Source organism: Gossypium arboreum, chromosome 13, assembly GCF_025698485.1.
Source record: "Gossypium arboreum isolate Shixiya-1 chromosome 13, ASM2569848v2, whole genome shotgun sequence".
Classification (NCBI taxonomy): domain Eukaryota; kingdom Viridiplantae; phylum Streptophyta; class Magnoliopsida; order Malvales; family Malvaceae; genus Gossypium; species Gossypium arboreum.
This window is the reverse complement of record NC_069082.1, coordinates 124,843,105-124,865,971: the sequence shown is the minus strand read 5'-3', so window position 1 is coordinate 124,865,971 and position 22,867 is coordinate 124,843,105. Positions and strand designations below refer to the sequence as shown.

At 31.2% G+C, this 22,867-nt stretch overlaps 3 protein-coding genes across 5 annotated transcripts; 2 read left to right on the top strand and 1 right to left on the bottom strand.

The window, feature by feature from the left end:
• Positions 1-7,049: 7,049 nt before the first annotated feature.
• On the top strand, positions 7,050-10,519 carry LOC108461206 (2-oxoglutarate-Fe(II) type oxidoreductase hxnY-like). Of its 3 annotated transcripts, none has more exons than XM_017760956.2 (11): positions 7,050-7,513; positions 7,688-7,883; positions 8,320-8,421; positions 8,524-8,575; positions 8,687-8,808; positions 8,903-9,003; positions 9,094-9,152; positions 9,237-9,293; positions 9,466-9,511; positions 9,954-10,033; positions 10,252-10,519. In XM_017760956.2, the coding sequence occupies exons 1-11, from the start codon at positions 7,403-7,405 to the stop codon at positions 10,340-10,342; spliced, it is 1,017 nt and encodes a 338-aa protein (XP_017616445.1). In that variant the 5' UTR covers positions 7,050-7,402; the 3' UTR covers positions 10,343-10,519. The 3 variants fall into 3 exon arrangements, with proteins under 3 accessions (XP_017616445.1, XP_017616446.1, XP_052880387.1); XM_017760957.2 differs by having other exon boundaries at positions 7,079-7,513; positions 8,323-8,421; XM_053024427.1 differs by lacking the exon at positions 7,050-7,513 and having other exon boundaries at positions 7,689-7,883; positions 8,316-8,421.
• LOC108461205 (cell division cycle protein 27 homolog B-like) lies at positions 9,813-16,661 on the bottom strand. The gene is made up of 17 exons (XM_017760955.2): positions 16,475-16,661; positions 15,933-16,005; positions 15,733-15,842; positions 15,580-15,626; positions 15,112-15,209; positions 14,544-14,848; positions 14,213-14,368; positions 13,586-13,796; positions 13,064-13,287; positions 12,911-12,976; positions 12,506-12,625; positions 12,218-12,294; positions 11,857-11,976; positions 11,535-11,754; positions 11,165-11,446; positions 10,876-11,029; positions 9,813-10,279 (listed from the first exon to the last, which is right to left on the bottom strand). The coding sequence occupies exons 1-16, from the start codon at positions 16,577-16,579 to the stop codon at positions 10,985-10,987; spliced, it is 2,259 nt and encodes a 752-aa protein (XP_017616444.1). The 5' UTR covers positions 16,580-16,661; the 3' UTR covers positions 9,813-10,279; positions 10,876-10,984.
• Positions 16,662-18,548: 1,887 nt separating this feature from the next.
• On the top strand, positions 18,549-21,684 carry LOC108461459 (protein phosphatase 1 regulatory inhibitor subunit PPP1R7 homolog). The gene is made up of 7 exons (XM_017761311.2): positions 18,549-19,019; positions 19,593-19,823; positions 20,025-20,171; positions 20,263-20,405; positions 20,477-20,591; positions 21,154-21,273; positions 21,367-21,684. The coding sequence occupies exons 1-6, from the start codon at positions 18,720-18,722 to the stop codon at positions 21,232-21,234; spliced, it is 1,017 nt and encodes a 338-aa protein (XP_017616800.1). The 5' UTR covers positions 18,549-18,719; the 3' UTR covers positions 21,235-21,273; positions 21,367-21,684.
• Positions 21,685-22,867: the final 1,183 nt, after the last annotated feature.

The following is a 22,867-nucleotide window of genomic DNA, read 5'->3' as shown; positions in this document are numbered from 1 at the left end:
AATTGTCATAGCTTTTAGAAAAAAAAAACAGAGTAGATTGAAACTAGAACCACCATATATAATTTTTAGAGAAAATAAAATGACTTGAAATTAACAATATCATTGCAAAAGCATGAGTTTTGAAAAAGAATTATTTTTTATTAAAGAGAATGCAATTGGTAACCAGCCTAAAGGCCCTTGTTGTTGTCGGGGAAAGTTTTGATTTGAAAATTTTGAGTATTAGAGTTTTAATATAATTAAATAGGAATATAATATTTTGAATTACTTGTACTAATATTAATCGAATTAAGACATAATCGTAAGTTTATGAAAAAATTTATGTAAGAAACAAAAGTGATTTAACCTAAAATAAAGGAAAGCCGACGCAGTAATTAATTATAGTAGAATAGCCGGTCAACGAAACTGTACTCAATGGTCTTTTTTTAATTATTAATACGTGGAAATTAGACATTTATGGTCAACACAAGAATTCTCCGCCTCCTCCACAAAATAAAATAACGTGCTTGACTGGAATTGCAATGCGTTCCACGAGCCGTTGAATTTTCAGTCTTTGGTCAACCATTTGGGAGTTTATCCGAATTCTTGTTGAGCTAAAAAAAGAGGATCCTGAAACGCCGTCGTTTGATTTCTAAAATACCTTTCGGTATTTGGTTAATAATAAACAGTTTTTGTATTTTTATAAGGGGTGTATTTGGTACAGTGGCTTTATTTATTTATTTATTTCATAAGTAGTTTTAATAAATTGAATATTTTATAGGACACTTGTCAACCTCTTAATAATGATGGAGCCAATAATTTTTTTGGGGGGAGGGGCCAGAATTAAATTGTATATTTTTACAATAGTAAAAATAAAATTTCACCATTTTAATAATCTATATCTTTATAATATTTAAAGGATTAATTTGAGAGGTCAAACTACAATTTCACCATTATTAATTTAATATTTTATAAATTATAAATGTCCTAAATGAAAATATTTCTATTTTAAGAGAGTTGGGGTCCCTGCAGCCCCCTTGGCTCTGTCACTACCTCTTAATCATGTTTATGGAATTTAAAAACTTTACTAACAGTATATCAAATAATTCTCATATATATATTTGAATAATCTTATTGCAGGTTCTGATCATATCTATTTTTTTTTATACAATACCTTTTTTTGGGGGGAGAGGTGCCAGAATTAAATTGTATATTTTTATGATAGTAAAAATATAATTTCACCATTTTAATAGTTTATATCTTTATAATTTTTAAAAAATTAAATCAAATTTCTATTTTTTTGGGTGGTCAAAGTACAATTTCAACATTACTAATTTAAAATTTTATAAATTATAAAGGGCGTAAATGAAAAAATTTTCATTTAAGGGGGGTCGAAGCCACTGCCAGCCCCCCTTAGCTCCGCCATTGCCTCTTAATCATATTTATGAAATTTAAAAACTTTACTACCAGTATATCAAATAATTATCATATATATATATATATATATATATTTGAATAATCTTATTACAAGCTCTGATCATATCTATTCTTTTTTACACAATACCTAAAACTACCCATAACCCCTCCCCAACTCATAAATAGAAAGATAATGCGTTTCAGCACATTCGAACTCATGTCCTCCTGCATTGGCAACAATACTCGTACCAATCAAGATAAGACTCAATCGACCCTTTTTATATAATGTTTAATGTTTAATTTGTATACTTGAAAATTTTTAACTTTATTATTAGCCTTGTTAATATTTTCTAAATGTTAAATGAACAATTTTTAATAGAAAATTAATAGCGAATATAAAGACTGACAGCGTAGGTTAAATATAATTATATAATGATAGATAAAGGGAAACCTTGAATATACGTGAACCACTCGTTAAATAAAAAATATTAAAATATTGAAATTTATATAATATAATTTATTAAAATATAAAAATTATAAATGTAATATATTTAAGAATAATAATATTGAAAAATATGTGAATTCCTTTTTGAGCCTACCAGCCCCATCATCTAATTCCATTTAACTGTTTTCATCCATAGTGGTCCCTTTTTTTTCTTGCCAAGTGGAAAAGATTGAAGTTCTCAAGTCCTATCCAAAAGAAAACTCCCACAGCTTAGTATTCAAAATAGTCGGTATTGTTATTAGTGAATTAAGTTATCATTAATGGATTAATTAGAACTAATTAAAAGAATAATTAATTAGAATTTTATGTGATGACATGATTGTTGATTTAAGTTCGAGTTACAATAGTTGTATTTATTGTTCGAGTTTTACTCTAATATTATAATTTAAAAAACTGAATCAAATTAATTTTGATTAATTTAAAGGGTTTTTGAATTAATGGAAATTTCTAAAGTATTTGAGCTAATTCCATTTAATTGTTTTCATCCATAATGTTTTTTTTTTTGCCAAGTATATTAGTTGAGTTGACAAGATTGAAGTTCTCAAGTCTCTATTCTAAGGAAAAAGTAAGAAATTTTTTTAAGGAGGATCGAAATTAAATTTTAATTTTTACGATAGTAAAATATAATTTTACAATTTTAATAGCTTATATCTTTATGATTTTTAAATGATTAAATAAAAAATTTATCATTTTAGGGGTCAAAGTGTAACTTTACTTTTACTAATTTAAAATTTTAAAAAGCCTAATTTTTCGAGACCGAAACCTGTGACAAGCCCTCTAACTACGCCCTTGCTCTATCCAAAAGAAAATTCCCACAGCTTAGTTATGAGTATTTAAAATAGTTGGTACAATTATTTATAAATCAAGTTATCATTAACCGAATTAATTAAAAAATGATTAACTGAATGAAATTAATTTTGATTAATTTAAGTGGTTTTTGAAGTATTTGACATTTAATTGTTTTCATCCAGAGTGGTCCTTTTTTTTCTTCTCTTGTGAATATTTTAGTTGAGTTGACAAGATTGAAGTTCTCATATTTGTATTTTAGAGGCGAAGTTAAATTTTTTTTAAAGAGAGTCAAAATTAGATTGTAATTTTTACGTTAGTAAAAAAATACAGTTTCACCATTTTACCAACCTATATCTTTATAATTTTTGAATGATTAAATTAAAATTTTATCATTTTTAAAAGATAAAATGTAATTTTACCTTTAATAATTTAAAAGTTTAAAAAGTTTAAATGAAAAATTTTCAATTTTAGGTGTGGGACCTTTGACAAGCCCCCTAATTAGGCCACTACTTTATCTAAAAGAAATTTTTCACAACTTAGATACGAGTAATTAAAATAGTCATTACGATTATTAATGAATCAAGTTATCATTAATCGAATTAATTTTGATTAATTTAAGTGCTTAGTATTTAAGCGCCCCATCATCTAATTCCATTTAATTGTTTTCATCCATGGTGGTCTTTTCCTTTTTCTCTTGCCAAGTATTTTAGTTGAGTTGCCAATATTGAAGTTGTCAAGTCTCTATTCAAAAGAAAATTAAAGAAAATTCCCACAGCTTGGATATGAATATTCAAAATAGTACATACGATTATTAATGAATTAAGTTATCATTTATCGAATTAATTAAAAATAATTAATTGACTCAATTTAATTTCAATTAATTTGAGTGGTTTTTGAATTAATGGAAATTTTTAATTTTTTTGAGTTTGAATTTTGTTTTGGGTATATCTTAATTTTTAAATTTCTAAATATTTTAGCCAGCAGAACATTATTAAATGTCATATTATCATTAGACCTGCTCATGGGTCAAGTCGGATCGAAAGTCTGTCTAAAAAGTAAGAGGGTTTGGTTAAAAGTATAGGTTTGAAAAAACAAGCTAGGCCTCGAGTAAGGCATTTTTAGCTCGGGCTCGGCCCGGCAAAAAAAAACTACTTCTTTTTTTGCTGTTTTTTACTCTTCTTTTTGTTGCTATTTTCTTATTTTTTTTCACTATTTTGCTACAATTTAACTATTATGTTCATACTATTTTGTTGCTATTGTATAACTCTTGTTTTATTGTTAATTTTGTTACTATTTTAGAAGCATTTGCTTGTTAAGTTGCATCTATCTTAGTGTCATTTAAGTATTTTATTGTTGAAAAATATTTATTTTAATGTTTTTAGTATTTTTATATATATTATATTTTTAAAAATTATACAAAAATTAATATAATTTGGGTCAGTCCAAGTTTTAACATTTTTATTCGGGTCAAGTTTGGACAAAATTTTAAGCCCATTTTTGGGCCAGGCTAGGGGATAGCAAACGAGCCTAAAATTTTATTTGGGCCCGACTCGAACCCGACTCGGCCCATGAGCATCTCTAATTATCATTTGTTTGTTGGGTCTATTTTATTGATATTAAAAACAAAATTACATGTGTACGCGTATGAAGATCATAAATTTAAAACACAAATACATTAAATATTGAAATTTATGGTTTAAAACTATATACAATCGATAGAGATAATAAAGTGTGCATAATAAAATTAAAATGTATAAAAATATAAAATCCCACCATATGCATGTTTTTATTATTTTTTCAAGTAAAAAAACTAGAATACTCTCGAATAATATTACTTATTTTAATTACGGAAATCCATTCACGTAATTTCCTAATCAAATCGGTGCTCTGTTAACTAGTGATATCAAATCAATCAGAAAACTAAATATTAGTATGTATATAGTATAATATTATTAATTTTGATTGAACCTCATATGTTGGTTTGATGGCCAATGTGTTTACCGCTTCAAGTGCGGCCTAGGTTAGAGTCGTGTTGTCGTATTGTTGTTAAAGCTTTACCAATTATTAATTTTGATTAACTCAGTTAATTTTTATTAGAATTAATTTGACTTAAATTATTATATTATTGATAAAAATATTTTAATAAGTTATAAACTATTAGAAATATTTTATTTTTAAAATAACAAATTCAATTCAATTTATTTAAGGAAATAATAATATTTCTTTTCTGAGGAAGGAAAGAATTTTAATAAAAATAAATTAACAAATAATTGATGGGCCATTAAAGATGGAATATCGCTTTTCTCTCCCTTTTCCATTGAAAGCGGTCCACTGAACAGATAAATTGTCTTTTTTTTTCTTTTTTTTTTCGGCCACGCATGGGGCACAACTCCAGGATAGTAAAATTGCTGTAAGGTCCTTTAAAAGATTCTAAAATTTTAAATTAATATAATAATAAAATTGCATTTTAATCCTCTCATAGTCAATTTTGATTCTAAAAATATTCTGCCTTAGCCTCTGCCTTTTGTTTAAATATTCGTATACTTGAGTTACTGTATACATTAGTAAATTATATAATGCGGTTTTATTAAAATTGTGAAATGAAATATAAATGTATTATTATTTGTGTATTTTTATTTTTATTTATAAATTACGAGCTATTGATCTGGTTACAGGTTAAAAGGAGGCAGAAGTTTTCATTAATTTGGACAGACCTAAATTCATATTTAATAATATTTTTATTTTAATTTTAAATATTAATATTACTTTAAATAGTGAAACTAGAGTTGTCCATGGGCAGACAGGATCCTAACAAAATTTTAGGCTGATTGCTTGGCTCGGACTTGACTCGGCCCGAAAAATGAGCCTCAAATTTTTCAAAGCCGACCGGATAAAATGCTAAAACTACGGTCCAAGATGTATTAATTTTATCTTTTATATAAGAAAACTTAAAATATAATACACCAAATACACTAAAAATATTAAAATAAATGTTTCCCAACAAATTAAAAATAAATTAAAAAAGTCTTTATACTTAAATAATACTAAGATAACTGCAACTTAACAAGCAAATGTTTCTAAAATAGTAGCAAAATTAACAATAAAACAAGTATTATACAATATCTAAACATTAACAACAAAATAATAGCAACATAATAGTGAAATGGTAGCAAAACAGTTGAAAAAACAGAGCAAAAACAACAAAGTTTTTTTATTGGAAACTTGAACCGGGTTAAAAACCTTACTTACGGCCAAGCTTGCTTTCCAAAAACGAGTCTTTTTTTTTTGCTCAAGTCTATTTTTCGGACAGATCTTTATACCGACCTAATCATAAATAACTCTGAGTGAAATTCACTTAAGCCTAATTTATTATTAAATCTATTTTTACTACTTAAATAAATATATTAATTTTAAATGCATAATAATTAAAAATATTCTTTCAGGTCTAAAATAAGAGTAAAAATTACTAATTTAATCACACAAATAATCAAGCATGTATCTTTAGCATCTTATAAAAGTTGCTCTTTTCTTGGGTCAATGTAGCATCTTAAAAGATAACAGGAAAAGAGAAAAACTTTTTAGCTAGCGATCATATATATAAAAGATTATTATTTTAAAATCTCTTTTATTTGTATAAAATTTTAATATATTAATAATTTTTATATAAAATTTAAAATATCTATAGTTGATCCACATATATTCATTTAGTATTATAATTTATTTAAATTACACTTATCAAAATCATATTTAAATTATTTATATTTATATAACTTTTAAATATTTACTAAAAGTTGGTTAAATAATGATTAAAGTTCCTCTTTGAATAATACAGTCATTTTCTTCTCTCTCAATATTATAACCATAGCATTTTGTATTATATACATTATTTATATTTTTATAATTTTTAAAAGATTAAAATAATTTTATATTATTTTGAGGGTCAAACTGTAATTTTATCATTACTAATTAAAATTTTATAAATTACAAAGGGCCTAAATAGAAATATTTTCATTTTAGGAGGGTCGAGGTCCTACCAGCCCTCTTAGATTTGCCCTGATTTTATATTTTAATCATTTTGACAATTCACATATGTCAATGTAAATGAAAATATTTATGTAACAAATTTATATAAAAAAGTTGATATGAAAACATTCGAGTCTCATAATTTTCTCTTTGTGTATCTATTTTCTATATCTATCAAAATACAAATATTCAAATAGTTCGTAACCGTTTTATAATTTTTTGAAATTAAGGGACCAAAACATAAAATTGTTAAAAATTTAATGAACTTATGTATTTTGCACTAATAAGTATAAATAGGTATATAATAACCCATTTATGAATTATAATTTTTATTTATAACTAAAATAATGAAAAATAGAAAAAGAAAAGAAAGGTTCAGCCTTTTTTTTCTCTTCATTTGCAGTAATCATGTTCTATGAGTCTTCTTTTGTCCTTTTATTTTCGTATTGTGTGTTCGGCATTTTCGGGATCCATATAAACTAAAAAAACCATTTTTGTTTCGTGTCATGTGTAGCTGCTGTAGCATTGTCGTGTTATGGAATCGACACACCCAGAAAGTTGTCTTTGGTCTTTCTGGATTCATCCCCTATAAATTAAATTAAATTCTCCTCTCGAATTTAGGAACTTGAGGCCTTTAACAATCGAAACAGCAAATTAAAGCTACGCCAAGCAAAAAATAAAAGGAAAAAGAAAATGGAGAATCAGTGCCAGAATGGAAATGAAACTCTTCTCAAAGTGTCAACTCTCAATTGCATCGATCTTTCTAATCCTGATATTCATCAATCTGTCTCTTTACTAAAGCAGGTTTTTGTTTCCCTCTCAATAATTTTTTTCTGTTGTTATTGTATTTTTCATTGGGATTTAAGGTTTTTTTTTTTTAAATTTTTGTTATGGTTTTGAAGTTGGTTATATATATATATTGATGATTTTGAAGATAAACCCAGAATTAATGTGTTGGAAATTTGGTGAATTTTTTAGGCTTGTTTAGATTGTGGGTTTTTCTATGTGGTAAACCATGGGATAAGCCAGGAATTCATGGATGAAGTATTTGGTCAAAGCAAGAGCTTTTTTGAATTGCCATTAAATGAGAAAATGAAAGTTTTGAGGAATGAAAAACACAGAGGATACACCCCAGTGCTTGATGAGCTTCTTGACCCTGATAATCAAGTTCATGGTTAGCAATTCTTTCTTCTTACTGATTATATACTATTTGAGAATCAAGTTGGTTCCTTCCGGAGAAGTTTTTGCGAACCCGTTGTACCCTTCAACGTGTCAATATTGTCCTTAAGTTCAGATGGAGTTTTGCCCCTTTATTCTGTCAAGAACTCGAGCCAGAGGCGGGTTTATAGAGTGAGAGCGCCTAGTTAGATCAGGCTGTTCATGTTGCACAGCAACCCGTTTGCTATTGGTAGGGTTTGAACCCAAGCCTTGAATGGCATCAACGGGAATAAGTACTATCACTTGATCAACTCCGCCTCGCTTTCGACAGAGTCAAGGGACAAAGTTCCCCTTTACAGGACTATTTATATATGTTTGGTTTTCCTTTCATATTGATCATTAATGAAATAGTTCAACTAAAGTACTGAGCTTTTTTTTCGCTTGTGAGGTAGTAGGAGACTACAAAGAGGGGTATTACATAGGTGTGGAAGTACCCGAAGATGATCCTGAAGCGGAGAAGCCGTTTTATGGACCAAATGTTTGGCCTGAAGATGGTAACCATATTGGATTTTTGTTGATTGGTGTGTCTTGCAAGACGTGGTTTAAAGAAAAATTTTCCCTGATATTCTTGGGACATTTTTTTGGTTTTTGATTAGGTCTTTTGCCTGGATGGAGGCAAACTATGGAAAGATTCCATCACCAGGCATTGTAAGTTTATAAGCTAGTATGTTATTTAAGTAGCTTTGTGTGATTTCGTGGTAACGTATGCAAAAAAATAAGCTAATAAGATTTTGTTTTTGTTTATAATGTGTAAACCAGGGAGGTGGCAAAAGCAGTTGCAAGGATCATAGCGCTTGCACTTGGCTTAGAGGTTGATTTTTTTGATAAGCCTGAGATGCTCGGGAAGCCTATTGCCACCTTGCGGTTACTACACTATGGAGGTGGTGGAAAGATCATGGGATTGCTCTTATTTTCATCTCGAAGTATTTGCACGGTTGATTTTAACTCATTATATGAATTTCATATGCTTTTCAGGTCAAGTTTCTGATCCATCAAAAGGAATATATGGAGCTGGAGCACATTCTGATTATGGATTGATTACGCTTTTGGCAACAGATGCTGTGATGGGTCTGCAAGTATGAACATTTTCCTTAAACATGTGATTCTATTACCTTTATTCTTCACATTTGACTAGTTAACATAAAGTTTATTACGGTTTTTGGCAGATATGCAAAGATAAAGATGCAAAACCTCAGATATGGGAGTATGTAGCACCGGTAAAAGGGTTAGTTGCTAATGGCTTGCTGAGATTCAAGCTTTTTGGGTTACTTTGCTGATGACATGCTTAAAACTTTTCATTTTTTTACAGAGCTTTTATAGTCAATCTTGGGGACATGCTTGAACGCTGGAGCAACTGTATATTCAAGTAAGCCACTTTCTGTGGTAAACTATATTATGATATATGACTCGTATTATCGTCATGATAAGTGTAAATCCGTTATCCAAGGCCGCATCTCCATTGATCTAGGGCATATGTTGCTGTATTTTCCTTGGTTTCTTACTTTGTGACTAAATACTTGGTGTTCAAATGTACCCAGGTCCACTTTGCACCGAGTTTTGGGGAATGGTCAGGAGAGATATTCTGTAAGGCTCCTTACCTTCATTAACCCAATTTTTGTCATCCATGTTTTAAGAGCCATTGCTGCCTTTCCATGATTCATTATTGTCATGTCATTATATCAGGTTGCTTCAATATATATTCATCCCATCATAACTGCTATTTACGTATCAAGTCTGACTTTTGTGCTTGTTATATATCTATTTTTGATGTACTTGTTCGTATTCAATCTGATGCTTTTCGATCTGATGTATGTCTTATGTCGCTAAGTTCTTTATTCTTCTTGAAATACCTACATAAGATGTATGTTGTATTAGAACATTGGTGTAGAGTTATAACCTCCAAATTCATATCTTTGTTGAGCACATGTATTTGACACTTGTATCGAAATCTGATAAACATAGCATATATCAACAGCATATAACATAACATATAACTATGGTTTATGTCTGTTGTTTCTGATTACAGATTGCATACTTTGTTGAGCCGAGTCATGACTGTCTTGTCGAATGTTTACCCACTTGCAAGTCCGAAAACAATCCTCCCAAGTAAGTGTTATTGTCAAAAGTGTTCTAATTATAGATAATATGGATTGAAGTCCATCTCAAAACTCTTGACTTTTCATTTTTCTTTACGAGCTTTCTTTTAGTACCCTTATCCGATACCCTGTTCGAGAACAACCCCAGTCAAAGCAACATACCTTTAGATAATCTTGTATGGTCTGAATACCAACTCTAATCGAGCTGCTGCATGTATTCCTAACCAGGTTTCCACCGATCTATTGTGCAACGTACCTGAGCCAACGATACAAGGACACTCATGCTGAGTTAAGCTTATACGAGAAACATCAAACTTGAAGTCCTCCTGGATTATGTCTAGGTATAAGGTTACCTTATAATTTTCGTATCATAGGCTCATTATCAATTTCAATGTGCTAATATCAAACGTTAGAAAAATCTATTTTACTCAAAATGTATATGTATTACAATAACAGGGTTATCATTCCTAATAAAAAGTTATTCACAATTTTTCCATTTTTACTTGTTTTCGCTGCAAGTATCCATATCCGATATCTATATCCAACAAACGTTCAAATTCTCAACTTTAGGAATCAGAACCAGAGCTCGGTGTGGTTAAAATGCTGAGTGAATGTACGTGATGAACTAGAATGACAATGGTGTTATGAGCCAACACTGATTTTCATGTTGCCTCAAATGTTATGAAACAAATAAAACTATAAAACAAGTAAAAATTGATGGTTACAAAAGCCCAAGACAATTACAACTATGTGGGATACATGTATACTTTCAGTAATTTTGTTAAACTAGTCCTGTTTCAGATTGTGAATCAGACCTAACTGCACAAATAAATGGGCTTTCGAGATTGTTACCGTTTTATTCGAGCACGAATCGAAAGCACAAGCAGAGCTACTCTTTCTGGACAAGCATGTTTTTGAGGCCTTCCTCTTTGCTTCTTGAAAACTCAGTTCGATTTACAGGTTAATCTTCTAATTCATCCGGTACATGTAACTTCTCGATGGCAGCCTGGTTAAAAAAAATATATTGAAACACGTCCTAGGTTTAAAGAGCAAAGGTTCATTTCTTCCTAGGGAGAAGCAATACTGAAAAGAAAGGAAAAACAAGATAAGAATAAAAGAAAGATCAAGTATAAGTTGATACCTTAATCGTAGCAACATCGGTTGCAGATGGCTTTAAATCCAAAGCAATACCGAAATGAAGCATGGCTTTTTCGTGCATGTTTTGTCGCTTATAGATTTTACCCATCAAGGCATATACACTGCTTTCACGAGGGGCATACTCTTTAAGTTCCTGTAGAACTTCAAGAGCTTCATCAAATTTCTCTAGACTCATCAGTATGTTAGCCTTTTGATACATCGGAAGCGGGTTTTTTCTGTCTGAAAAAATCGCGCAGTCCATTATCTTGATGGCATCTTCACTTCTCTGTAGAATGATTGATAGAAAAATTCAAAGAATTCCCAAGACGATACCATTCAAGTCAAGATATAAACAGTATGTAAAGTAGCTTGACCTTTAAGGCATGGAGAGCGGTTCCAAGATAAGACATTATAACAGAAGAACGTGGATTTATGTGGAAAGCAGTTCTAAAGTGATGCTCGGAAAACTCAAACTTCTCTTGGCGAAGAAAGATCATTCCTAGACCATACCAGGCATTGTAATGCCTTGAATCGATCTGAAGGGCATCCTGGTAGCTCTTGATTCCATTCTCAAAATCCTCTAAAGCAACATACCTGCAGATGAAAATGTTCTGGCGGAACTTTTAATGAACAAATAAAGGATGAAGTGCGAATTAACAAGTTTAAAGTTAAAGGAAATTATCCATGTAAACATACTCATGACCACAAAGGGTGTGGGCATATGCAAATCTTGTATTCAGTTGCACAGATCGTTGGAAATTTTTCAGAGCTGTTTCGTGGTCTTTCTGCAAGCTGTAACAGTTTCCCATGGCACACCTGCAAGTTAATTTGAATATAAAAAACAGAAAGAAAATAAAGGTCATTATATTAACTATCGAAGCTGCTCTCTAAATCCTCAAAGCAGCTATTAAACAAGGCAGATGGGTAGAAATTAGTCTAAGGAAAATAACAGCTTTTAGAAACTTGGGATAGTGAAATTGGTAATATTTACGAATTATTTAAGAAAGAGAAAGGCTAATGCCATTTCACTACTTAACGAAAAGTTAGATAAATCTACCATGATTGAGGAGCTAAGCGATCAGTTGATATCAGTTCCCGCGCTAGGTAACTTAACTTCATATCTTCCTTTAAATGCTGCAAGAAGATAAAGACAACTCTCAACAAAGAAATTTAGCCATAAAATTAGAGGGAAAATCAGTAAAAGTTTGAAAGAGACCACTTCCTATAAGACTTTCGCAAGCAGAAACCAGATAGAGTTCATCCTGATGAGTATAAATTAGTAAAGCAACAACATTTCAAGCAATGTAACATGTTACATAACTTTTCAAGGATCAAGGAAACTCACGTATAGAACAGTGGAGTAAATATCCATTCCTTCTAAACTGTAAGGAGACACTCGAAGGGAAAGACTAAATACCCGATCAGCTTCTAAGTAATCAACCAATTCAAAATGTGCTTTCCCAACCTGCGTCAGAAAATTTTGAAATATACTTCATAGTAATGACTTGTGAAAACATATGTAGGAGACTTGTGAAAACACCCAAGTCCTTCAGTTAACCAACAAAATTAAGTAAAAAACTTTACTAAATTAGCCTACAAGTCTAAGTGGAAAGCATAAAATACGGAAAGCATGTCTCTCTCTGTGAAAGATTTCTAAAATCACAAATCAAGACTGATTGATCAACCTGGTATGAGACAATCTGACATCAAGAGAGGAAGAAAACAGAGAATGTTGCACCAGAAGTGTTACCTGGGACAGCACCCAGCTTGTATTATAATGCCTAAGTGGAAGTGTTAGAAAGGTATTCAGTGCATCCTGTAGACCGAAGAATTATCAAAAGCATTGAACATTGCCCCAGAGATTTGAAATATTACTGTTTCTTCAAGCTAAATGCATAGTTACCTGACACCTATACAGGCAAGAAAGCCTATAGCCTTCCCCAAGGGTTTTTAGAAGGCCTAAAACTTCTGAAACGCCATTGCTAACTTTTGATCTGCTAGTAACAACCCCACCAACTGGAACAGTAGATTCATCTTGGTCAAGGGATCTAACATCACCAGGAGATGAACTTGAATTTGCTGATGCCAAATTTGCACGAATATCATCAAATATTTCAGCTCTTATCCCTAAACAATATCAGAATCAAAGTTTCTAGATATCAGAGCAGGTAAAAATGGTAGCTAATGGGAAGAGGGATTTGTGTTTCCATTCATCAGAAGAAGAATAGCATTTTGGCTCAGTTCAATCAAATAACTATCACAATTAGGTTCCCAAAATGAACACACGAAACAAATTAGCGTTCTTTCGTCGTGCCCACGAATCATAAATCAACTAACAATCTCAATTTGGAACTTATTAGAGAACTTATAAAAAACTGAAGTAGCAGAATTCAGAGAACTACTGATGAATAAGAAGTTTTATAACCTTCTTCAATATTATCATTCGCCCAATATTGAGAATTACGAACTGTCACAGTACGAAGGGCGACAGAACTCAACTTAGCTCCAAGGTATTTAGAAGAGCTAGTCCCATTTCCAGCTACTCCCGTGGTATTTGCATTTGTGTTGACCCCAGCATCTCCAGCAAGTCTTGTACTTCGACGGGGACCAGAATCGGAGAATAGCCTCCCAGAAATCTAACAAAAAAGGATTAACAAACTACTTCAGTTATAGTACAAGGAAGTTTCATATTGTATAACATGTAAGCACAAGTATAATACCGAAGCACTGATTCCACTAACTGGACATGGACGTGCCAAACTATCAAAGTAATTAAAGATAACTGACACCTGTTCGTATCAAAATTTTACTAAAAATTTATTTCATCCTACCCCAAAAGTTCTATAAAGAAAACCATGTTACACCACCAATGAGCATGATTCTGTTGATTACATAAATGATGGACAACATATCTATATCTATACATTACTTATTCTTCGGTTTCTGATGGTCAGGAACCATGAAACCAATGGCATGCAAAATAACGGTTTCAACAAAGCTTTAGATGCCAAGAAGGATTAAAAAGAAATACTGCATTTATGAACACTTTTACCTTTTGTAATTTTCCTTCATCAACAAACTTTCTTCGAGGGGCTTGAACAAGAGAGTTCACCACTGACTTTGGAGAACCATCAGCATTAACTGTGTTGAGATTGGAACCATTTGGCTGTGCATTTCTACACAAAGGTGGTGGAACAACTCCTGACAACTACAACATACATAGAAATTCATGTTGGTTGCCCCTAATCAGACTCATACACCCCCCCCCAAAAAAAAAAAAAGCTAAGTAACCTCAAAGCATCTACCCTAAATTAACTAACCAATCAAAACATAGAACTCTACATAAGACGTGATTCAGTATTTTGAATTTCACGCCACCTTACCTGTGAAGCCACTGGTGAAGGAGTATTATAAAGTGATATATTTGAAGGACCACCATTATGGGGCTGTGAAGCAGATATTGCTGCTCCATGATGATTACTGGGGATGTCTCTAAGGCTATTCACTTGTGTGTTTTTCAGCTGCCTACGACTGACATCTTCTGAACTAAAGTTCCGGGAAGAAACCAGATTACAACCCTCACTCGCCACATGCAAATTTGGGGAAGCTAACCCATGATAGAAGTACTGCTTTTCAATGCAAAGAGCAGCTGCTTCCCCAAAAACCACAGTCGCTTCTTCAGCAGCATCTAATATAATCATATAAATAGATAAGAGAAATACAGAGTGAATATAAGATCAAGCCAACTGATAGCAATTTGCAAAGCCATTTTAGTGACTTATTATTTATAAGTCCAATGGTAATAGCAGACGGAAATTGAACTGAACCTATGATGTATAGCAGTTCAAAGACATTAACTAAAAGATATGTGAGATTGAGGATCTGATCAACCTAGCATAATAGCATAGCACTAGAAAGAATATAGAATCTTGAGAACAATTTTTGACAGACCTAATATACACAACTCCTCGTATGCAGACCAAAGTAAAGGATCTATAGACAAAGCCTGCCTAAAATGATGAATAGCACTTCTCTTTCTATCTGTGTACCTGAAAAAGAGACATTACTCAATTATGAAACGTGAAGATCAAAACTATTTGAAAATTGAAATATAGTCCGACCATCCAAGTGGTTAAACAAAGGAAAAGTCAAAGTATAGAGGATTTAATTCCTTCATTGTAGGGGATCCCATTAAGATTTTCTGCCTCTGTCTAGCCAGTAATGAGACTAACATTATATAAAAGCAAGAAAAAAGGTGGACTTCAACACAAAACAATAACCATCCCCTGCATTATGAAGCCATCTTTGGAGAATAATTTTTAGACAATATCAATGCAAATTTCAGAAAACAACAGTATATTGTCTCTCCCTAAATTTCTAAAATATCTCCTAGATTAAGAAGAAATAACTCAGATCAACCTGTAAATAAGGCCAAGAAGATAATGACCAGCTGCACCATTTGGAATCTGCAAAAGAAAAAACGAAAAAGAAAATGGACTATCAAGATATTACCATTACAGATCATGTGAAAGTCACAGGCAACTAACTTGTCTAAGAAAACATCATCAATACCTCTCCACCAGGCTCGTTACTAGGACATAAAGTCGTTTCAGCTTCATTAAGGAGATCCATCTGAAAGCATGATATCGCAAACAAATAGCGGGATTGACTTGTTTGCATTCCTTCATATGAAGAAAAACTTTTTATCACAGGGGCTATGATTTAATATACTAAAACAACTTCAAACAATTAAAACAAGGCAAGACGCAAACCCTTTAGAATATGATACGCTGAGTAAGCTTGATTGTTCTGCAAGTAGCTAGCAGCTAACAACTGCAAATTCACCTACATTTAAACCAAAAAATCATATTTCAGTTCGCAATTCAAAGTAAAGAACCCACTAAAAAATAAAAAGAAAATTGAATTTAGAACCTTGATGTTACTAATTTATCGAGTTCCACAACCAAAATCTATATTCTCCGCGAAACTTAAAGAACATTGAACACTAATTGAACAATACGAATTGAAATTTGAAAAATCTAATGCCATGCATTAAACACGAAAAAAAAAAAGAATTCCGGGAAAGAAAATTAAGAAACCGATTAATCATTAACAAATGATTGAAGCAATGCCAACAGTGGATCTTGAAAATCCAACGAACAGTTGTTCCCCTTTAACTCGTAAACGATTGAAGAATCAAAAGGTTCTTTCTAAAAAGACCAGAAAAGATTTTCATTTCACCAACCGAAAAGAACAAATCTGAAAAAAGAAAAAGTTCAAATTTTTCTTTTTTTGGAATGAGCGAGTGAGTTACCTCGGAAGGGAACTCAGCACAAAGACGTTCGCAAAAGAAGATGGCGTTTTTGAACATGAAATGGCGGAGACTGTTTTGAACACAGTCTGTGAGTATAGCTTCCATGGCGCCTTTTCTTTTTTTCTTTTTCTTGCTTTCTTTCTTTCTTTCTTTCTTATTGGTTCAATTTAGAAAAAAGAAAGTAAATAACAAACAACGGGAAATATAGAAAAGAGGAAGTTTTTTCTGCGTTGGTTTTATTTTAGGTTTCAAAATAAGAGTGTCACGTGCTTCTACGCTTTTAAATTTTTCAAATTCAGCAGTTCTCACGTGACATTGTTTTGGATAAGCTACTACTCGTATTTAATTCATTTACCTTTAGTTTTAAGAATTTTATTTGTTATTTTTAAATTTTAAAATTCATGTTTAACAGTTAATATTGTTAAATTTATTTTATTTTATTAAAATAGATTTTTATAATATCATTTTTAGTTATATTACTATTAAATGATTATTTTTATTTTAAAATATCATACCAATTAATTTAGTAACAAAAATGTAACATTATTAATAATTAGACTTAAATTTTAAATTTTAACAAATAAAAATATTGAATTTTTTAAATAAAATAAGAAATAAATTTCAAATCTGTAAAAAGTATATAAACTATGTCACAAAAATTTAATGTGTGTCATTTATCGATATTAATAATGAGAATAACTTAGTTAATATAGTCTCGATAATTTAAAATATATTTAAAATTGAAGACTATTTTAAAATGAGTGACAAAATTTAGGAATGCTTAGTACAATTAACTTAATATATTTTTACAAATCAATTAGCTCAATTTTAATATATTTTAATAGTAAAATTAAATAAGCGAGATGAGCGAGTAAAATTTAATCTATTGAATTTAAATTTGATTCATTGGATTATGAAATTAAATTGATGTTACAAAGTATAAGCTACTTCCTTAAAATGATAAAAATTTTAATTTAATCATTTAAAATTTATAAAAGTATAAGTTAATGCAATGATAATAACCATAAGAAAATACATAATTTAATTCCGAGCCCCCAAAATAATTTATGGCTTCGTCCCTATTTATTGATGTATGTTAATTTAAATGGTAAAGACTTTGGTGTTACATAAGTAAAGTTTGGATTCGAGTTTTGTGTTAAGAAAACTTTGAATTTGTTTAAGGATTTGATTCTGTTTTACTTCATTTCTAATTTTTAAAAATAAATTTTAGTTAAAATTCAAATTCACTTCCAAATATAAAAAGTAATATATTTACAATTTTAAATTTATCTTATATTATATTTAAAGTATAAATGTTAATATAAATTTTAAATAATATATCTTTGATAATCTAAAATTATAATCAAATCAATACAAAATACAACAAATCAAATATTGAAATATATCTATCTAACAACATAAATATATTCAAATGGGGCTAATATACGGTGAAACTTAAGCATAGAATAAACTGAAGAGAATCGATATATGACATTCGTAAATGATAAGTCTCGAACATTGAAATAAGTTAAGGTATTTGCCAACACCGTAATGACTTCATTGGCGTATCATTTTTATATATATCAAGGTTACTATAAAATAAAATCAAATATGATAATTGTCTAATGCGTCGATCTTTTTAAACAAGACCAATGAGTTTGATCAGCAAAATTTCAAGTACCTCCAATATCATTAAATTGATATTAAATTTGCATTTTGGTTATTTAATTTAAAAAGTTACAAAATAGCTGTTAAATTATTTGAAAGTTTTCATTCAAGTTATTGAAATATTCGAAAGTTTTTATTTAAGTCATTGTGTTGTCAACGTTTTTTTCTTTTGAAGTTAGAGATGGTGATCAATTTAAGAAATAAAAAAAAAACTGTTTAGATTTTAGTTTACCGATTAATGATGTTCAAAGTTATTTTACGAAAAAAAAAAAATAAAAGCTCCAATTTGGTAAAAAAAAAACATACAACAAAATTTTAAATAAAACTTTTAAACTCATCAATTTTTTATATAACGGGCTTGGCCCAATTCCAAATTACTTGCACTTTGCTAACCGCACCGTTTCGACGGGAACAAAATTAATAAACGACGTGTCGCTTCTCTAGCAAAATAGTTGTTCCCTTTAAAGCCATCAGGGAGGAGGATAAATAACAAAGAATAACAAAACTGCCGCCACGACGGTAGACGGAAGCTACTCCCATCTCCGATCACCGCCACCTTCCTAAGTCCACCACCAAAATGCAAAATCAAACCGAACCACCGCCGGAAACTAACTCGGACAAAGACGATCAAGCGATGGAGTTTGATTTATCATCCACCACCGCTCTCGATCTCACCAGCTTCCAGCTCCACGATCTCGACTCGGTGGAATTGCCGTCAAGCCTTACCGAGTTGGACCTTACTGCGAATCGCTTGTCGAAATTGGACCCTCGGATTGCGAATCTCATTAACCTCAGAAAGCTCTCTTTTCGGCAGAACCTCATTGACGATGCTGCTATCGAGTCGATCTCTAGCTGGGGCTCATTATCTGGTCTTGAGGTAACCCTTTTCATTTCCTTGACCCCTTCAAAGCTTCGGTTTTTTTTTTTTTGGTTGTATCGCTCCTTTAATTTTTCACTATTATCTAACTTTTTTTTTTTGGGTACAAATTGTAGAAATTATTTAAGAGATATGAAATTTATGTACTTAGGATCATTGGTTACTAGTCTCTCTATACTAAATGGAATAAAAGAAGAAGCAGGTAGATGTAAATTTAAGAATTTTTTGGATAATTGAATATTAGGATTTTTTTTTAAATTATAAGGTAAACAATTTAATTTTAACGCCCGTACGATGCTAGATTGTTTGGAATATTTTAACTATTTATGTATTTTTTAATCACATATTTGCAATTATTTCTTATTATTTGGTTTAGATTTTTAGCTTTCTTTGAGAAAGTAATTAGTACATAAAAGAAAGCAACAATTTGCAATCAGTGAGACTCTTACGATGTTATCAAATTGGTAAAAAAATGTTTTTTTTTTTTTTCACTTCCTTTCTGTATTATCCATTGTTGATTATTTGTAGAACAATGAAGAAGCTTGGGGTTTTCTGTTTGTTTGTTCTGTACAGGAGTTAGTACTCAGGGATAATAAATTGACGAAAGTACCAGATGTCAGCTTATTCAAGAAGCTCTTGGTTTTTGATGTTTCTTTCAACGAAATCACTTCTCTTCATGGAATGTCGAAGGTCTCCAGCACACTGAAGGAACTCTATGTATCCAAAAATGAAGTTACTAAGATGGAGGAGATTGACCACTTGCATGAGTTGCAAATTCTTGAACTTGGTTCGAACAGATTACGGGTTAGTTTATAAACTGCTTGAATAATCTTTCTTGGATAAGCAAGTACCAAGTATTCATGGTATGTAATAGTTTGACATAAGTTTTTTGTCATTTACTTTCAGTGTTGAAGTAGTATACACCTATGATTGAAGTATAAGATCAGTGAGCTGTCTTATTAGTGTCTTTCAAGCATGATCTAAGCTGTGAAGTGCTTTCCTTAGGTAATGGAAAATTTGCAAAATTTCACAAAATTAGAAGAGCTGTGGCTGGGAAGGAATCGAATTAAAGCTATAAACCTTTGTGGGCTCAAATACATCAAGAAGATTAGCTTGCAAAGTAATCGTTTAACTTCTATGATAGGATTGGAGGTATTGCACTTTAAAAAATGCCGTTCTAAGAAAATCTTTTATATTCCATGACATTTTGATGATGTTTTACTTTGGATTTTTTGTTTTCAAGGAATGTGTTGCTCTAGAAGAGTTATATTTGAGCCACAATGGTATTTTAAAAATGGAAGGTCTATCAACATTGGTTAACCTCCGAGTATTAGACGTTTCATCAAATAAGCTAACATCAGTAAATGACATACAAAACTTGACAAGGTATTTGAATTTCCCTTTCTGTCTTTAGGGATATTATCTTATCTTTGGTCGTTGACTAAATTTACCTGCAGGTTGGAGGACTTATGGCTCAATGACAACCAAATAGAATCACTTGAAAGTGTAGCTGAGGCGGTTTCTGGTTCAAGAGAAAAGCTCACCACTGTCTATCTTGAAAACAATCCATGTGTACGTCTGCAGCTCGAGGACTTAAAATCTCTAGAACTTTTGTTTTTCAACTTTTTCTTATTCATTTTTGTGATCCCACATTCCTTGCTATGGCTAATGAGTAAAGTATCTTTATTTCTCTATCTGGTTCTATGTCATACTTGGACCATAATTCTTTTTTAATCTTGTTTGCTATGGAGTTCCTTTCTTTTGATCACTTTTTCCTGACTTTGTATATGTTATCTTCACTATTATTTTCCTTGAGTTAGTATTGAAAGAAGACACTAATTACTGATGGACTGTATTTTGATTCACACACGCACTATTTTCTCGCATAAACTAAATTCGTTGTCTACCTTACCAGACTGAGTTCAGTGAAACCTTTTGTCTATATCATCCTTCGCTTGACATATTGCATTTGATTTAGCTATAGCATATTAGTATTTATCTTATTAATGCCTTTAACTTTTGAAAATTCATGATTAATGCTCCACATTTCCTAATCTCAACTCTGCTAGCTTAATATTCATTCTTTTCTCTCTTAACCAATCCATATATGATCAAACTTATTGTTTTGTTGCAGGCAAAATCTCCAAACTACCAAGCTACCCTGAGACAAATTTTCCCCAATATCGAGCAAATCGATTCAAGCATATTTGCCTAGAAGTTTTTACAGTTCTGACTGGAATGTTGTAGCTTAAAGGTCAGTATTTTGCAATCATGTGGGAAATATATTCATGTAAAATATCTAGTCTTTTATTTGTTGCAGTTTACTGAGTTTTCATTTTTGTTACAGGAAAACGGGGTTCCAGAAGCCTGCCCCAAATCTGGAATGGTTATGGAGACTAGGCTTATTTAATCATCCGATGTTGATTAAAATGTAATATTAATCATCTTTTGGGCATTCTTTATACCAACTGTTTTTTGTTTTAACTTATATTTGAAGCTATCTATCTTGCGAATAACGATATTAGACTTTCTGGGTTGTCATTCAGTTCCGAAACTCTTGAATGATGCATATATGCTTGAAGCATTATTATGGGGTACATATTAGCCTCGTATTAGTGAGTTTATCATTTTTGTTCTGGTATATATGTGATGGTACGTTTGGACATACCATTTTTGGTCTGATATTGGTCAGGTTGATACTGATTGTCTCGATATTATCGGTATTATCTTGTATTTTCTATGCCTTGGATCATAGGTTACCTTACCCACCTTTTCAGGCACCAGTAATAGCCTTAAGAAGAGTCAGTTTTTTCACCAATGTCTCTATCACTATATCTTGCAATCATACTCTGCTCTACCGATGACAGCTTCTGTCACCGACCGACCTTTTTCTCACGAGTTTTATTGCACTGCAACAGGCCCTCCTTATTGTTCTTTGATTTGTTTGGTGTATTTAGCTTTCAGTCCGATTATATTATAACAGCGGCTGAAGTTGACACAGCCCGAGTTCTCTTAGAATGAGAACTCAAGCAACTAAAGGCCGCAATTCCGCTCCTTAACCACCACCATCATCATAACATCTTTCTGCACCTTAACATCTCACTGCCTCCACTTTTCCGTAGCCGCCTTCTCTTCAACATGCAAGGCTTCTATTATTGTCTATCCTTCACTGTCCCCGATGTCGGGGGAAAATGCATTGTTGGCACCAGTCGGTACTCTGGAGGCTGAGACTTTTTGAATCCTCTTAAGCATAAAATGGTGGAGGCTTTCAAGAGAATCAACAGACGCCTCTACTATTTCTAAGTATACTCTCTTTAGCACCTGAATGGCGGATTAGGGCACTAGGTTTTGGTACTTAGAACAACGAAACTATTATTTTCGTTTCTATTTTACAAAAAAAATATATATATATTTACCTTCAATAAGAATAGGCATTTGTCATACCGTCATCCCCTCTCTTTTTTTTTAAAGTAAAATAAGATAAAAGTAATAGTTGGCGTATTAAAATGGATAAAATGTTTTTAAGTGCAAAAATAAAAAAAACTGTTACAGTTCAATGGCCTATTGAATTCATTGTTTAATATCATATTTTGTACTTTTATATTTTATTTAAAATTTTAAAATTAACATAATGAAATTTAAACTTGAAATAATGTTTAATTATAATATTTTAATTTTATAATTTCAATAGTTTGTTTGTTGCATTAATTTAGTATAGATGGAGTGGATTTAGATATTTAAGAAAGTTAAAATATTCAATCGGTCGCTATTCCTGACTGCCTAGCAGAATGTATGCCATGATATTGGAGAACGCCTAAAACCTTTTCCACAGTCCAAGATTGGGCTAC

Excerpts from the sequence above, each read along its gene's own strand:
- LOC108461206 (XM_017760956.2), top strand. The coding sequence starts at position 7,403 with ATGGAGAATCAGTGCCAGAATGGAAATGAAACTCTTCTCAAAGTGTCA. Across the intron at positions 7,514-7,687 it reads CTGTCTCTTTACTAAAGCAG|GCTTGTTTAGATTGTGGGTT; the intron begins GTTTTTGTTTCC and ends TGAATTTTTTAG. Across the intron at positions 9,153-9,236 it reads TATGTAGCACCGGTAAAAGG|AGCTTTTATAGTCAATCTTG; the intron begins GTTAGTTGCTAA and ends ATTTTTTTACAG.
- LOC108461205 (XM_017760955.2), bottom strand. The coding sequence starts at position 16,579 with ATGGAAGCTATACTCACAGACTGTGTTCAAAACAGTCTCCGCCATTTC. Across the intron at positions 11,755-11,856 it reads CACACCCTTTGTGGTCATGA|GTATGTTGCTTTAGAGGATT; the intron begins GTATGTTTACAT and ends TTTCATCTGCAG. Across the intron at positions 11,447-11,534 it reads CCGCTCTCCATGCCTTAAAG|AGAAGTGAAGATGCCATCAA; the intron begins GTCAAGCTACTT and ends ATCATTCTACAG.
- LOC108461459 (XM_017761311.2), top strand. The coding sequence starts at position 18,720 with ATGCAAAATCAAACCGAACCACCGCCGGAAACTAACTCGGACAAAGAC. Across the intron at positions 20,172-20,262 it reads CTTCTATGATAGGATTGGAG|GAATGTGTTGCTCTAGAAGA; the intron begins GTATTGCACTTT and ends TTTGTTTTCAAG. Across the intron at positions 20,406-20,476 it reads GACATACAAAACTTGACAAG|GTTGGAGGACTTATGGCTCA; the intron begins GTATTTGAATTT and ends ATTTACCTGCAG.